The sequence below is a fragment of the Pteropus alecto genome, unplaced genomic scaffold, assembly GCF_000325575.1.
Source record: "Pteropus alecto unplaced genomic scaffold, ASM32557v1 scaffold25, whole genome shotgun sequence".
Taxonomy (NCBI): domain Eukaryota; kingdom Metazoa; phylum Chordata; class Mammalia; order Chiroptera; family Pteropodidae; genus Pteropus; species Pteropus alecto.
The window spans coordinates 19,131,375-19,148,217 of NW_006441955.1; the positions used below are offsets into that span (position 1 = coordinate 19,131,375).

The 16,843-nt window shown below is 33.2% G+C and overlaps 1 protein-coding gene and 1 non-coding gene across 3 annotated transcripts in view; one reads left to right on the top strand and one right to left on the bottom strand.

Moving 5' to 3' along the window:
• PTGER3 (prostaglandin E receptor 3) overlaps window positions 1-16,843 on the bottom strand; it is an 83,221-nt gene that overhangs the window by 46,022 nt on the left and 20,356 nt on the right. For both annotated transcript variants that reach the window (XM_006919320.1, XM_015595084.1), the window contains exon 2: window positions 4,349-4,528. In XM_006919320.1, the coding sequence (XP_006919382.1) occupies window positions 4,349-4,528 (180 nt within the window). The remainder of the gene's footprint in view (window positions 1-4,348; window positions 4,529-16,843) is intronic.
• LOC112486086 lies at window positions 15,601-15,719 on the top strand. Its single transcript, XR_003048623.1, has one exon. It is a non-coding gene; the product is annotated as a 5S ribosomal RNA (ribosomal RNA).

Here is a 16,843-nt window from a genome sequence, read left to right on the forward strand (position 1 = left end):
ATAAAGATTTTGGATTCTTTTATTCTTTAAAAGAAGAGAGAACAGGGGTGAATGAGAACAAATATGCTGAGTAGCATGTTTTGAAGTTATCTTTCCATCTGACTTAAAAACTAATTGCTGATCTCTTTTTGGAAAAAAATGACAATTCTAGATTTGTTAAAGTCTTTCATAGATACTCATGGTCTCTCAGTCTTCCCTTCATCACTTTGAAAACAGTTACCCTGTGCTAACTTTTTTTTTTTTTAAACTTCCTTCAGTTTTATTCAGTGTAAAGCTAATCAAAAAGGCATTCAGGGAAGAAATGTGCAAGATTTCACATAACAACCATAAATACAAATTCATCATAAAATTAAAACCTTTCTGGGTAGAGTAATTCAGGTGACTATGAAACTTTGCATGAAGTTAGTATCTATATAAATGATACCAATATAATGGGATTTTACTTAAAAATGTTCCCTAATTTTCTGTTTCATGCTTCATATGCAATCACCACCTGTTAGTTTCTTAGAATACCGAATTGATATTATATTCTTAAAAAATGTATATGTGAGTTTTAGATTGATCTTTAATTTTATACATTGGCTCTATCACAACCTAATTAATGAAACATCACAGGTATATGTCACCTCTTATTAGCATTTTATTGCAATTCAGAAAACAGTCCCATAGACTTAACTACAATATTAAATATTCTTCATTTTAAAAGTGATGTAATCTCATTCATTGAACAATTCTGTACATGTATTTAGACCTTAGTTTTAAAGATTTTGAGACATATACAAGCACAAAACCAGCAATAAACAAGCATCTGTGAAGATTTGACATGGTTGATGGTCTAAACTTTTTACATAGGTAAATCAGAAATTTTAATTATTCCATATTAGCTTTCAGTATGTTTATCCTAATAAATATTCTGCTCTCTGTGTCACTCATTTTCCAGTGTCCTATATATTTCAAGAGAGGTTTTTGGGGGTAAAAGATGAAAATAAGTAGGCAATATATGTGCCCAAATTTGCAAAGCATGGCATTTTTCTATTCTTTGTCTCTGACTTAACCCAATACCAAAGAACCATTAAATAATTATTGTTGTGGGGATTATTGAAGACTGATTACTAATTTGGGGCCAAAACCAAGAAAAATGTAAAAAGTATTAAATAAATAAAAAGCTTAATTCATTTAAAAATTTAATATCAGAATACTGCCACAGATCGACCATCTTTATAAAATCCTGTTTTAGAATTTTTAGTTTGTCATCATGGTCACAGAGTCTTTCATAGTTAACTGTCACATGAGCTTCTGCAAGTTTTTTCTATAACATGGTCGGGGGATCTTTTACATAGTAAGAAAGCATTAAGTAGAAATATATGTGCACTTTTTAATTCATAGTAATTTAAATCTGGCATGATTAAACACATCTATTGAAATACCTTTGAATATACATTAATAGGTAAATTTGGTAAATTTTGAGATAACATATTGTTTCTTCAATTTAAAATATTTTTAAGATATACACCATAGCTATTTAATTTGAAAGGTAAACTTTTTATCAGATAGCGTCATTCTCCTCTATGACACAGCATAGCTGTATCTTTTTATTGCTTAGAAAATCAGTACAGCTTTGTAAAATCTATGATAGCTTATTTTACATATATTTCTACATTGTAATCATTCATTTATTTCTATGTGGTTTCCTATGTCTCTTTTTTTCAATAATATCGTGGAGTTTGAAATTGTCATAATTTATGTATGCATTTTTTTCTGCTCAGATATATACATAGATAAACTAAGTATATGAGAGTGAGTTTAAAGGCAAATGAATTTAAACTTGGAAACAGACATACTCTTTTACAGTGACTTTAGATGTCCACTCCCTAACTACATCCAGGGCCTCTATAAAATGTCTCTGAAATTCTAATCTCAACTATCATCCAAAGGCTAAAATCATTTGAGACTTTTATTTTCTCGTCAGGTTTTCCCTAAACAACAAATGGCTGCCTAGATAACAAAACTCACATACCATTTACATGATTTCTTCCTTTTCCACCTCCTACTCAAGCTTATCCAAAACTTCCCGTTCGTCCACTCCTACCATGTATTCCCTTGACAGAAATTTATTTTGCGGTTAAGAATAAGTTTCAGAATTTTTCATCTGTATATATTTCTGTGGCTAGATAAAAAGTGATATTTCTTTGACAGTAATCTCCATTACCATTTGGACTAATCAGTCTCCTAAATTATTAATACAAATAAAGCACTTTGTTGTACAGCAATATGACCCTGCACACTTGAAGATAAATTTATATTTCAGTAATTAGTAGAGATCATTCACTTTATCAGCTTGATGAACTGTAATGGTGTAAAGCACTTCAACCGTATGGCAGATGCCTCACTGATGGGCACTTGGTTTTGGCAGACATTTATTCATTCATTCACTGAACAAATATTGAACACTTCCTACACTCCAAGTGCTATGCTAGCTGCTGGAAGAATAACCCAATCATGCTCATACCACTCGAATCCATACTGCATTTATGTCCATCTGATTATAACCTAGGATCAGAGAACTGACACTCAAGAGCTAAAGCCTTTTTATTAAGGTAATTTAAGTGCACATGTTTTTTGTAATCAGGTAGTTTTGCCTCATCTTCATGAGGTTATCTGTGGAATAATCCAATTCTATAACATAAAGAGATTTTATAATGGGGTTTTGATATAGGTTATTTATCATTCTCTCCCAAACCTAGACTAGCAGAACTATCATGAATTACATAAGCACCCCAGCAGATTCTGTCTTCTCACTCAGTTTGACATTGTCATTTAAATTGATTATTCCTGATTGACCTTCACTGATATACATATAAATTTAATAGATATATTGTACCTGTTAGAATAAATTTTCCCCAAATGCCTACAAAACTCAAAGAAAAATGTAGTTACTATAAAAAAAAAGAGTACAAATAAATCTCAAGTTTTTTTAAACTAAGAAAGCAATAAAGTAAACTACGAATTAAAATCTTCACAAAAAAAATGTTAATGAGTTTGCAAAATGAATGCTTCCAGGAATACAAAGAACATTTTGTGTAGATATAACTTAAAAGATTGTTGTGTTTGTTGGGGAGATTTTTTTTTCAAGTGCAATTCTCGAAACTTAACATAGAAATCTACTTGTACCTAAGAGACATAAAGCTTAGCTATCAAGGTTTGTAACACGTAGACTATAAGAAAAACATTTAATAATACATATTTAGATAGAGCTACTTTGAGAAGAGGGCAGAGAAAGTGCTGCAATATTATTAATTTTCTTATCCAATAAATAGGCCAAACTGTGGAAAGTCTTCACTAAATCTTCAAATTTTTATTGGTCTTAGAATCAGAGTTAGTATTTAAATATCCAAAAGACTGGGGAATACTTTAAGTGGAAAAAGCAGGGAAGATAATTAAGCAGAGTACCTATATTTAGTGCTTAAATAAGTCCTTAAATAGCATTCTGAAAAATCACTTCACTGATGCTTAAGATCAATTTTATGAATCTTCTCCAGGGTTGTAGGAATTAAAAATGTATTCAAAAGGAAGAATATTTAGCATTTGAATAGTCAAGAGTCCTGTCATATTTAAAATAAATGGAATTGGCTCTTATTCAGATAATACGTAAACCTAATTACCAATCCAACCAAAACTTAAACTTTGTAAGGTTAACAGTTAATTTACATATTGGACAATACTTAAATAACATCAGTACCAATTAATATTGTGGATACAATATACATTTTTATTCTAATTCAACTATTTTTTAAAAATGTAAGGAGAAAAAGGGTGATACAGAGAGAAAGAGGAATGAAAGAGAACACAGAAGACCAAGGACTTTGAAAAAACAGCAAATGTTGCCTTGTCTTCAATGATCTATGCATTAAATCTCCCATGTACTCAGTATACTGGAATATTAACTATCCCTACTCCCACACCTACCACCGATCAAGATCATTTATAAATAATGTTTTCACCTCATAAATAATCGCATATTCAGCTACAAATGGCAGAGACCCCAAAACACTAGACTATTAATATATTTTCCTTTCTTTGTATTTCAATACCTTTGGCACATAGGGGATTATCTATGCTGAGATCATTCAGCTTTCTATCAAAAATTCTGCTTCAATGCATAAACAGCGGCATGCCAGAGATGCCCAAATTCACAGTAAGGTTTAGGGCTATTTGTTGCCGAAAGCTATAACCATGCAAGTTGAGTAAGTGTTCTCTTTCATGCTCCTGTCTGTATTATTTCATTGGATAATGAGATAGGCTGCCCTTTCTGTCCATCATTAGAGCAGCTGGAGACAGCATTTGCTACCTGGCAAAACTTTCGAAGAAGGATCTTTCTTAGCAGCAGATAAACCCAGGGATCCAAGATCTGGTTCAGTGAAGCCAGGCGGACAGCTATTAAGAAGAAGTTGCATTCTTTCTGCTTTTCTGGGTGCGTCTTGCAGTGCTCAACTGATGTCTGATTGAAGATCATTTTCAACATCATTATCTAAGAAAGAGAGACAAATAATTATTCCAAAGATTAATAAGGTCATATGCATCTCCTCTACACAGTACTTTGCATGTAATTTACAATGAATTGGTGGTTATATTGAAACAATGAATTCAAGCAACACATACTCACAGAACACAGCTCTGAGTTATATGAGACATTCCTATGGATGTTCCTGCATTTTTGGCTATTTGACACGATGCAGCTTTTTAAAAAGTGCATGTTCTCAGGCTCTTGGTGCTTAGAATTTAAGAATTTTGAAAGTAACACATCTCAAAATTAGCCAAAGTCATCTGTCTTGTTGCAGAAAACAAGATACCCAAACGAGAGCCAAGAACTTCAACAAAACTGAAACATATTTAATCTTAAACTTCAGTAGTTCTAATGGAAACAAAAAAAAATTACTGAAGAAAAGGTAGAAGCCAGAAAGGGGATAATAATAATAATAATATTTTATGAACCCTTAAAAGTTACCAGGCACTATGTCGATTCTTCATATGTATTTAATAAACGATATAAGATAGATTTTATTACCATCTCCTTTTTACAACTGCAGAAACCAAGGTTAATGATGTAAAATGACCGAGCTAGACTTAAACCCAGGTTTAGTAACACCATATGACATACAGTATTTTATTTTTTTTATCTTTCCCTTTTCACCACATACACATATTAGAATGTAAACTCCATGAGGGCAGGATTTATTTTTTCCCCCACAAGTGTATTCACTGTACCAAGACCAATATTTAGCAGACAATGTCCAATAAATATTTGTGCATTAATATAAGAATATAATATTATGTGACATATATAACATATGTAATATATATTTATATTTGAATGAATGTTTGTGATTTCTATAAGAGAATAAAATAAAGGTTTATATGCATCTGAAAAAAAAATTCAAGCTCATTAATCATTAGAAAAATGAAAATTGTGACAAAATAAGAAACTACTTTACACCCATGAGTTTGACAAAAATGAAGAAATGTGTCTTTTCCAAATGTTAGTGAGGATGCGGAATGATAAGGACTCTTTTACACTCTACTAGCAACAATATAAACTGAGGCGGCCATCTTGAAAAACAATGGCACTATTTTGTCTGCTTCCTCCCAGCTATCCTGCCACAAATTCCTGCACCAGGAGTTGTGTACGTTAACCATTCACCATGACGTTGTTCATAATAGCAAAAAATTAAAATTAAAAATAAATTTAAAAAGCAAAAATAACCTAAACACGAATTTACAATCTCAAGAAAAGAAAGATGCTGACTTTTATAACTGATCCCTAAATTCATTTTCTAGGTGCATGGCTATTAAATGCTTGAAATGTGGCCAGAGCAAACTGAGATGCTGGAATAGGTAATGATATTATGAAATGATAATATTTTTGATATAGTGTGTTAAATAAAATATATTATTCAAATTAACAGTGCCTGCTTCTCTTTACTATTTCTAGAATATTTCCTACTAGAAATTTTTAAATTATATACAGGGCTTGCATTTGTTGCTTACGGTACATTTCTGTTGAAATCACTTCACTGTCTCTCTTGAGGCCCAAAGGAGGTTTAATATTCTGTCCTCAGGTCACAGATTCTAAATTAAAGTCAGTATCCCTGAGCATCCAAAACACCCAGACCACAAACCCACAATCTCAACAATGGCACTTTCATTTTTACACAGTCACTCTGTGTAAGAATGTGAGTCATCTTTGAATCCTTCTTTTGCTTTGTCCTCTGCAATGTCTTTTGCTCTTTTTCCAGTTTTCATCCTAGTTCAGCTCCTCCTCTCATCTGAATTATAGTAATAGCAGATACCCAGATTGTATGTATAGATGTCAACACATCACAGATTCAGAAGCCTAAATCCCAGCTCTGATCAAACCCTCACCAACTATAAAAACTTAGTCTGGGCCTTCTTGGACTAATTCTTAATTAATTCTTGGACTAATTCTTAGGTAATTCTTAAACCAATCACTAGCAAAAAAGATGGAAATATCCAGGTTTGGCTCATAGGACAAATTTATCCCCTGACACTTAACCTATGGTTCTTCACCAAATTACCACCTAATACCCGAACAAAATTATGGTTCTATGAGTAAATAATAAGAGAGGAATGGGTAGGCAACCAACAGATAGTCATATATCTTGAGTCCATAATTTCTTTCAAAGCATTTTTTCCCAAGGGATCTATTCAATAAAAGCAAAAACAGCTGTACAAATAATTGAATGTTCAGTGAAGCATTATCTATACCAGTGAGAAACTGTAAACACATAAATCTCTAATATAGGGAGTGAAGCTTAATAAGATACAATTTTTTTTTATATTGCTTTCAACGCTCCCTTGAGCAGCTGATCAGAAGGAGCAATAGTTCAGAGTATATGTGTACTTTCTAAAGAAAGTGCCTCTGTACTGTCCAAGCATCCTGGTTTTTGTTTGTCCTTCTCCCTTGTATAAGGAATAGAATAGTATATTTGGTTCACATAATAAGAATTAAGTCTAGAGTAGAATATACATCCTGATCACATGACAGTATAAGAATTGTTAAAAGACCAGAATATAAGATAGTATTATATATAAAGTTATATTATTATAATTAAATTATGTAAAATACATAGACTTATGGAAGGCAATGAAATTATTACTATTAAGCAATAACATGATGAAACAATAATTAAATTAATTTAAAAATTTTATATACATAAAAACATTTCAAACAATTTAGAAAAGGCTTTATTTAAATGAAGTTGATCATTATTCCCTTCATTAATAAATATGAATTCATTATACTAACTTATTATACACCAGATTTATTTAAAATGAATCCATCTACTGATGGATCCATCTTCTGATGTTGGCACAGAGTCCTATGAACTGAACACTGCCTGCCTCCACCTGTGGAATGAAGATGGACTCCCAGCAACGATCTCTAGGTCTCAGTCTCCAGAACCTATGACTATGTTATCACACATGGCAGAAAGAATATGCAGATATGATTAATGTTAAGGGCTTTAAGTTGGGGAGATTGTCCTGGATTATCTGGGCAGGTTCAATGTATCACATGAGTCCTTAATATCTGAGAACTTTCCCAGCTGTAGTCAGAGGGAGATGTGACTACAGAAGCTTGGTCAGAGAGCTATAATGTTGCTGGTTTTGAAGATAGAGGAGGGAGCCATGAGTTAAGAAATATAGATGGGTGGCCTCTAGAAATTGAAAAAGCAAAAAAGCCAGTCTTTGATTCTCTTTCAGAGCTTCCAGAAAAAACTCAGCCCTGTGGACACTGTGATCGATGTCGGGCTTTTAAGCAACAAAACTATACGAAAAATTTGTGTTGTTTTAAGCCACCAAGTTTGTAGTAATTTGTTAGACAGCTACCATAGAAAACTAATACACTCATGGAGGAGAGTGAGCTCTTAGATGTAGAGAAGGGACAGGGAGGAATGAGCTTGAAAATGATTTATGCCCTCTCATAGATAAAGCATCCTAGCAAGCTTGTTTACTTTGCTCACTTTCTTAGGAGACTTTTTTTTTTAACATAAATAAAGTAAGAGTAAACTTTATCCCAACTCCTGTCTAAATTATCTCAGTTTCTAAATTCACAACATGTAAAAATGAATTTTTGTTATTCTAGTGACGTTAGTTAGATGTCAGTGTGTTTGAGTAAAAGATATAAACCTACATTTTCTATTCGGTTGTCTTTTAAAAATAATTGTGGTTAGTAATCCTTTTTTATAAACATTTGGAAAGGTTTTATCTAGCTCTTTCAGCCCCTCGCCTCATCCAATTATTAAATATATTTGACCACTTGCCATATTCCAGAAAGTGTTCTGGGCGTGGTTTAGAATGATCTAAAAATACTTAAATTTCAACTTAATGTTTTCTTATAAAATAAAGTATTGAATTTCTCCAACTTTTTATAATCAGGAAAATGTCCAAAATTACTTATTAAAATGGGATTTAAGTCATTTTTCACAGTTCTCCTTGATTATTTTTAAATTAATTTTTATGAGGCTAATAATACTAAATTATTTTTATTAGGCTAATATAGGTTTCATATGCCTTACATTGGTTAGTAGACTGTATAATTTCCTGTAATTTACTATTGACAATGCAGTGATTATGACATTATGTAACCAAGCTGTGTAAGCAATAGCTGGCACATGGGGAGAGACACTCTAGCTTTTCCCAGAAATCATGAGATGTGCAATATGAAGATAATTTGAATTAGAGGCAGTGAGCATGATATTGCCATTTCCAAATGGCAGCGGGGATGGAAGTAAGACTCCAAATTCCTCCTTTAATTTTGAACATAAATACAAGTTAGCATCCATCTGTTTTGTTGACTTCTCTATACTTGAGCTAAACAGTGATTACATTTTTTTTGCAAATAATTTTTAGACAGACTTTGGAAGAAAAACTTTGGCATGAATATGTAGATTTCTAGGAGACTTAATTACGCCTATAAGTCCAATTCTACTCCTTATACGAGGGAGAAGGGACAAACAAAAAAGAGAATGTTTGGACAGCACAGAGGCTATATTTTGTTAGCAAACGCATAAATACTCTGCACAATTGCTCCTTCCAATCAGCCTCATATAATGAGCTAGCTGGTCACGGGAGCCTTGAGACCAATTCTGGCCAAAGAAAGCTGGGGCTCTTCTGCCAGCATCTTCCCCAAGATCCACGTGACTCTCCCAGACTTCTCACTTCTCCCCCTGGTAATTAGCAGGAATAGAGAGCTCTTTTTGTACCCGTGATAACCAGGAACACAACTATATCTGTGACTTCTAAATTCTCTATCCCTGGGTAGTGTCAAAGGCAATTACCTTGCTCCATCCTTAAGGGAAAAAAATGATTTGTCTCCTCTCCAGTGATAATGATCTTTGAAATGTGCAAAACACAAACTGGGGAGATTATTTTTAGTATTCTGCATTTGGATTGGATTTGATTGCAGCAGGATTCAAAACTACACATTTAAAAATCTTTAGTATTTCACTTCTTAGTTCAAAAGTGTCTTGGGTTATAGGCCATAAATATCTAATGAAGATGATAAATGAGTGAACCCAGAAAAATAACTTTCAGGGGAGGAAATAAAATTGGTTACTTGCCCTTAGGATCTATTATGTGGCTTTTATGCATTTCCAGTTTATTTCTAATGTAAATGTGTAAAAAAACTTTTCTTCACAGCCAATTTTTATCTGTTTTGTTTTTCATAATCCTCTGTTGTTAGGCCTGGGAGAACAACCTGCTTTACTGGAAATTCCCTCTATAATTGACAAATGTTCTATATTATAATACACTGAAACCAGTATGAGCCCTTTAAACTACTTACATAATTTGAAGAATTATCATGGGAAGAAGTTTCACTCTAGATTAAAGAAATAATTGTAGTCTTTCCAGTCTGGTTACAACTCTGTTTTTGAGGTTGCCAAATCATCTCAGCATTCTAGACTACTGTTTCAGAAGCTTCTCCTTCTCCTGCATTATCTAATCTAAAAACTTTGAATATAAACAGCTCATAAATATTTTAAAAATTACTAGTAGTTGTGCAATCTTATCTTAACTATTATGTAATTTTTATAAAACTTTTCAAAACAACAGTAGACAACTAAGAATCAGAAGAAGTAAATTCTATTGCTGGCTCTACTACCATTTATGAATTTAGGCAAATCATTTACTCTGTGTTTTATTAAGCTCACTAGTAAACAGCTATTGGATTGGATGGCCTCGCATATACTTCTATGGTTAAGTTTTTCTGATGAATTCTAGGACAAAGCTGAAAAAAGAGTAAGGATTTAATTTTTTAAAAAAGAAGAAGAAGAAGAAGAAGAAGAAAGAAACTGACGTGTAAAAAGTGTGGAGGAAAAAAGAAAATTCCTCTTCAGGAAAATCCCAAGTGTGTCTTTTGGTAAATAGAGGAGAGAGGAAAATTACAAAGTTAGAGAGTGGACAGTGGAGGAGGACAAGATACTGGATTCATGAAGCTTTAAGGGGAGATTTTTTTAATAAGTAGTAGACTTAGACAAATGCACTGACCAAAAGTTTAAAGACCTGCCATAAATTTGACTCTGCTCTGCTTCTAGTTTGGGGACCAATGACCTAACTTTGGATCTTTATTCTTCCCTTCTCTAAAACGATTAATAATGCTTACTGAATATCTTCTCCATCCGGTAGTGCGGTTACAAAAATTTAAATGAGATAAGAATAATTAACGCCTTCAATTTACATAACATACCTCTTTCCAAACTCCAGGCTATTGCACTATATTGCATATGCTTCCAGGACAGGAAGAACAGTGGATGCTTAGAGAAATACTGCAAGAAAATGTATGTCTTATCTATGTCTGCTTTCCTTAAATTTCTACCTAGTAGAGTGGTTTAAAAAATACCCTCAAATTTGCACTTTAAAAATGTTTGGTAATGCAGAACCATTATCTAATCACTACATAGGAAACTCGAAATTATAAATAAGTAGGCAGCCTGCTATCACATTATTTGATACATAAGAATTACTCTCTCCTTTCAATTAGTATGAATTGTAAATTCTGTGCAATTTGGCTTAGTATAGCTTGGTGCACATGTTATGTCTAGATAAATATTTATCTTTCTATTAGAATGGTCAAAAAATGTCAGTAGCTAAGTAAGTATTCAAATTCTGGCTGAGTGGGGGAAGGCAAAAATTTACCCTATAAAAGTATTCATTCCTTGGATTACAGCTTTATGATACACATGTCAGAAGTGCTATCTTTACTATATTACAAACCTTTATATCCCAGGTGTCAAGAGAAAATCTAGAGAATGTGTCTTTGTCAAGGTCTAAAGAACATTATCCTTGAAAATGTTTATAGTTCAGATAGTTTTTTTTTCTGCCCAAATATAGTTTCATTTAAACCCAAATGCTCAATCCTACTATTATCTACTCAGAGAACCACAGTATTAGTGACAATTAAGAGCAGCTAAATGATTAAGGAAGGAATCAGAAGTGTGAACTAAGGCATGAAGGACTATTGAACTCAATATAAAAGAAAATTAGAAAAACTTAAATGGTCAACTGTAGGGAACTGTTTAAATCGTGGAACATCCATTGATTTGCATAACATATGCAATATGCATAATATATATGTATTCCAATGCTGTCATTTAAAATCATGTTTCTGAAAAATATTTAATAACATGAAGAAATGTTCAGGATAGGAAAAGTGAAAACAAATGTTTATTACACAGTATAATCCAATTAAAAACAACCGTATGTATATATAGTAAAATACTAGAAGCAGTTATCTCTGGGTAGGAATTAGGCAATTTCTATTTCCTTCTCTATATTCTTCTTTGTTTTCCAAATTCTCCACAATAAATACGTTATATTTACATTTGGAAAAGAAGCAGTAAGTTTATAGTGGGAAGTTTAGATATAAACAGAAACCTATTAAATAATTTATTGGTAAAATATTGGTGTCACATTCCATCCTAGAACCATCATGTGTTCATTTTAGCTTGAATTCTTAGGTAGCTGACGTATGCATAATGTAACAGCTAATAAGTAAACAGTCTGACACTCTACAACTGATCAAAACAATTAACCTAATCAACAAATTAATTATAGTTTATTAAAGAAAATGTGATGTTTAGCAGTAAATTACTGGCCTCTATGATTTGTGGACAGTACAGCTGTGACGTGCTGAAGAACCCCCTTCTTGTGCCACAGCCAGTATTCAGTGTGGGCTAATGATTGTGGCTGTAACCTGACATGATAAATTTTTATTTAACTTGGTCTCATGTCAAAATGACACTATTTTGGACCTGTGCTCCGTGAAGACTTCACCTCACAGAGGGATCTGAACAGACACGTCTAGTATTTGGCACTGACACTGGCTGACTATGCGCAGATTGGAATCTCTTTGAATTCATGGTCCCCAACTTGTCTCATTCCCTGTAAGATATTTCCCTCTCTCTCTCTTTCTCTCTTTCTCATTCACCACAGCAGCTATTTCCATACAGTTCTAGGTATTTTTGCCATAAGTATTTTTACCATAAACATCTTTGTTGCAAGCATTTTCACTGAAAAACTAATTGACAGAAAGACAATTTCACTATAAAAGATAAAACAACAGAAATAAAAAAGGAACATTAAAAAGGACATCATGAAACAAAAAAATTAACAAAATTTAAGACTATTGAGAAAAATGAAAATACATTGTCTTCAAAGTCTTTCTTTCATAGCATTATACAATTTTTTTCTACCTCTTTGGCATCACACTTTTTCTTTTTTCCTACAATTTCTTCCTTCATTAAGAGAGGCATCAATTTGCACCTAAAGAATAGAGCATTAACGCTCTCGAAGACTGTTGTGAATTAATGGCCTCCTCGTTTATATTTTATAAAGTTTGTCGAAACTTTTCGTTTCGACAGGTGGGAAGGATAACAGTGTTCACCAAATAATGTGCAAATTGATATGCTATCATTTTCTAGTATAGTATGCAATCTGGCTTTACATATAGTTTTGCAATCTGGCATTATTAAACGTTATCATCCACTATTTTAGGGCCACCATGTCTACTTGTCACTGTATAGAGCATATGGGGGCTAAAATTTATATAACAATGGGAGTACTGTGAGAACTTCGTCAATGGGAAAATGAAATCGCTGACAACTAGCTTAAATACATTAAGTCTGTCTAATGTAAACCAAATTGTCAACCAGTTATTTTATTTTTTATGGTGAAATTGCCTTACAACAAATTAGTTGTGTGGTGAAAATATTTGCGGCAAAAATGCTTGCAGTGAAGACATTTACAACAAAGATGCTTACACTGAAAATATCCAACACGATTTCACACGTTCTCGACTATCCAGATTACCTCACAGAGGACACGAGCTGTTTAGGTGGCCTCTCAACTCTTGCCACCAAATTCAGCACCTGCAACTACCCATTCCTTCTTTCTTCTTATTCAACTGGCAGAAGTGTCCTGTCTCCTACTTGAGACTAACCCTCTGTGTTCTGGATCCCATCTAACATGAATTTCAGAGGCCTTATTTTCTCAATTATTTCCTTCTGTTTTATATTTAACTTTGGCTTTTTCTCATTATCATTTTAACATATCTAAGTTTCTCTTACCTTGAGAAAATAAAACATTCTCCAGATTTTTTACCTATCTACATATACTGCTCCAGAAGTCACTGTTGACTTCTCAAAAGAGTTGTCTACCTTCTTATCTTCAAATTTATTCTTAAACCTCCTATGGCCTTGCCTCAGTGGCCACAAACCCTCAGGAAGGGCTGTTCTCAAGGATACCAAGAGGTTTCAACATCCATTGAACACTTACTTAACATGATTTCTCTGTAACATCAGACCTAGATGACGGTAGCCTTGATGACTATAGTTCTTGAAACATTCTCTTTCCTAATATTCAGGTTGTCATTTGTTCTGATGATCTTCCTAATTTTCCTGCTACCTCTCTAGATGCTCCTTTGCAGTCTTCTTTAAGGGCTCCTTTCTCTCTATCCATCCTGAAAACGTTAGGATTTCTGAGTCCTATTTTAAGTAGCCACCTGTTCTTGCTGTACATAAACTCATTGGGTGACCTCTTCCACTCGAATGTCTTCAAAACCCATCCAAGTTCTATAGGCTATACCTCTATTTTGAGCTCCAGACTAATCGATTTAGTTGCCTACAGCACAGCTCTACCTAGATGTCACACATCAAATTCATCAGGTCCAAAATTGAAATCATTATCTTTTTCCTCAAGGTTGTTTCTCCACTAATTTTCCCTATCTCAGTGAATGGAGTCACTAAAACAGACCTAAGACTTATTCTTGATTCATCTTGATTCATTTCTCTCTGTATATGTCTCTCTCTCTGTTTCTCATTAGCCATATTCCTCACATTCAATCAATGATGAAGTCTCCAATTAACTTCTAACATTTTGTTGACCTATCATTTCTTTCATCTTCACTCTCATTGACCCTAAACCCAGACCACCATCATCTCTTGTCTGAACTACCACAATAGTCTATTACATGATTTGTTAGCCTCCATTTGGGGCTCCTCCATGCTGCTTACAAAGGATACTCCTATTGAAAAATTCTTCAGTAACTTCTCATCACCCTGAGTATAAAGTCTAAATACTTTACATGGACATTCAAAGTTCATCATTACTTGGCCCCTGTTGAGCAGTCTAGCCTAAATTCTCACTATTCCTCATCCTCGCATCTATATCCCAATCACCTTGAACTTTTGTGAGTTTTTAAAAGTGCCAGTTCTTTTTGCACTGGGTTTTTACAAATGTGGATCCCTAGGTCTTATAACTCACATTCCCGTCTTGTTTCCTTGACTAATTGAACTTATTTTGTGCGTGTGTGTGTGTGTGTGTGTGTGTGTACATGTGTGTGTGTGTAGATTTGAAATATTAAAAAATCTTATGTTTCCCTTGCCAAAAGCCTAGTAGATACATCTTAATATGGACTTTCCAAATTCTCTACTTCATCACCCCTAAATATTTTATATTGTTGTCTATTTTTAATGGTACGTTTCTCCCAATTGATGAACATTTTTACAAGAGTAGTAATCATTTCTATCATTTTAGGCCTACCACATAAAGGCGCTAGCCCAGAATATGATACATTGTAGATTACTAAATATTTTTTATTAACAAATGAATGAATGTTAGGAGGGAAACAGAGTGTCCTACCCATTTGGAGGTAACAGAATCTAGAATTTTCACCTAGAGGTTAAATCCACCAATATTTATCCATATTTATCCTTATTCAAGGCTCTGGACTTTTTTCTTTCTTTCTTTCTATTATTATAATTAACCAGAATGACAGCTTCAATTTAGGTACTAATGGACTGTAAACACTTCTTATTACTCATAATTTTAAATGGAATACTAGTAACCCTGAAGCTGACAAGTTGGGCTGTAGAATCAAGTTGAATATAACAATGGGAGTTCTCACGATACTCTCATTTTTACAGGAGAAGCAAATGGAATCTTGAAAACATATTGACTCTAAAAGAAAGAAAGAATTCTTACCACACATTTATTTAATATATTTTCTTCAAAAATATAGTGCAAGTCTACAGCCATACCACCCTGAATGTGCCCGATCTCGTCTGATCTCGGAAGCTAAGCAGGGTCGGGCCTGGTTAGTACCTGGATGGAAGACCACCTAGGCATACCAGGTGCTGTAGGCAATAAAAATAATAATAAAATAAAATAATCTAGTGCCACAATAAAAAAAGAAAACTGATGAAATTAACATTATACTTCACCCAATATATTCAAAATATATCAACATGTAGTCAATATAAAAATTATGAATGCGATATTTTATATTCTTTTTTTTCTTATAATACATATTAACTCAAAAGTCTTTTATTGTTATAAAAGTGTTACATATGATTCTAGTGCTCCTTACTTATAGAATTCTTGCCCACAAATATAAGACTATATCTTATACCTATATTATAATAAATATTTAAAATGCCCCTCAGAGTCTAACAGATAACTGATCAATAACCATTTAATTTACTTGCAAAATTCCTGGCCAGTGTTAGCCTTTTAGTCAGTATTAGTATAGGAACTTCTTAACATTATACCATATTAATTCATTTTCTTTTTCCAATACAAAATACACCCTCATAAAATTTATCTGCTTTATTTATAGTTAACTCTTGTTCTGTCAACTGTAAATAGGGGCTAATTAATTGAGCAATACCAGATCCACAACCTGAGTGGCTTAAGGTGTCACACAATGGCATCACTTTTTCTTTCACATTAAGAACCTTCTGTGATTTCTGGATCATGACAGGAAATTCAGCCTCTAACGCCTTAACCTTTCAAAAGAGAACTATGATAAGTGTCTTTAACCTGAACTTGTACTGTTTGTGTGAAAGGAGAAATCTTCAGTCACACATTTCTAGAGGCCCCCTCTCCTTTTGCATATACCACGTAGCAGTATTGAATACTTTCATTCCTGCAACCCATTCAGCTCACTGGTTTACTGTGTTAACAGATATAAAGATATATTACAAACTGTAAAATATTCAAGAGTCCCTAACTTTTAGTAAGTACTATGTAACTATTAGGTGTTATTGTTTTTGGTATTCTTCTTCTTCAAATGTTAAGTATGATAAAAGGAAGCATAAGATCCCCTCACTGTCATCTCCTAGGTATATGAATTCTAATTCTAGTGTGGCTATGACATACCATAGAATGGTAACTTGCTATATTAGTAGGGGCACAGGTCTCTTTTTAACTCCATCATCCATTAAGGTTTACACAGCAGTCTTGTAATACATTTCACAGTCACTCTTTC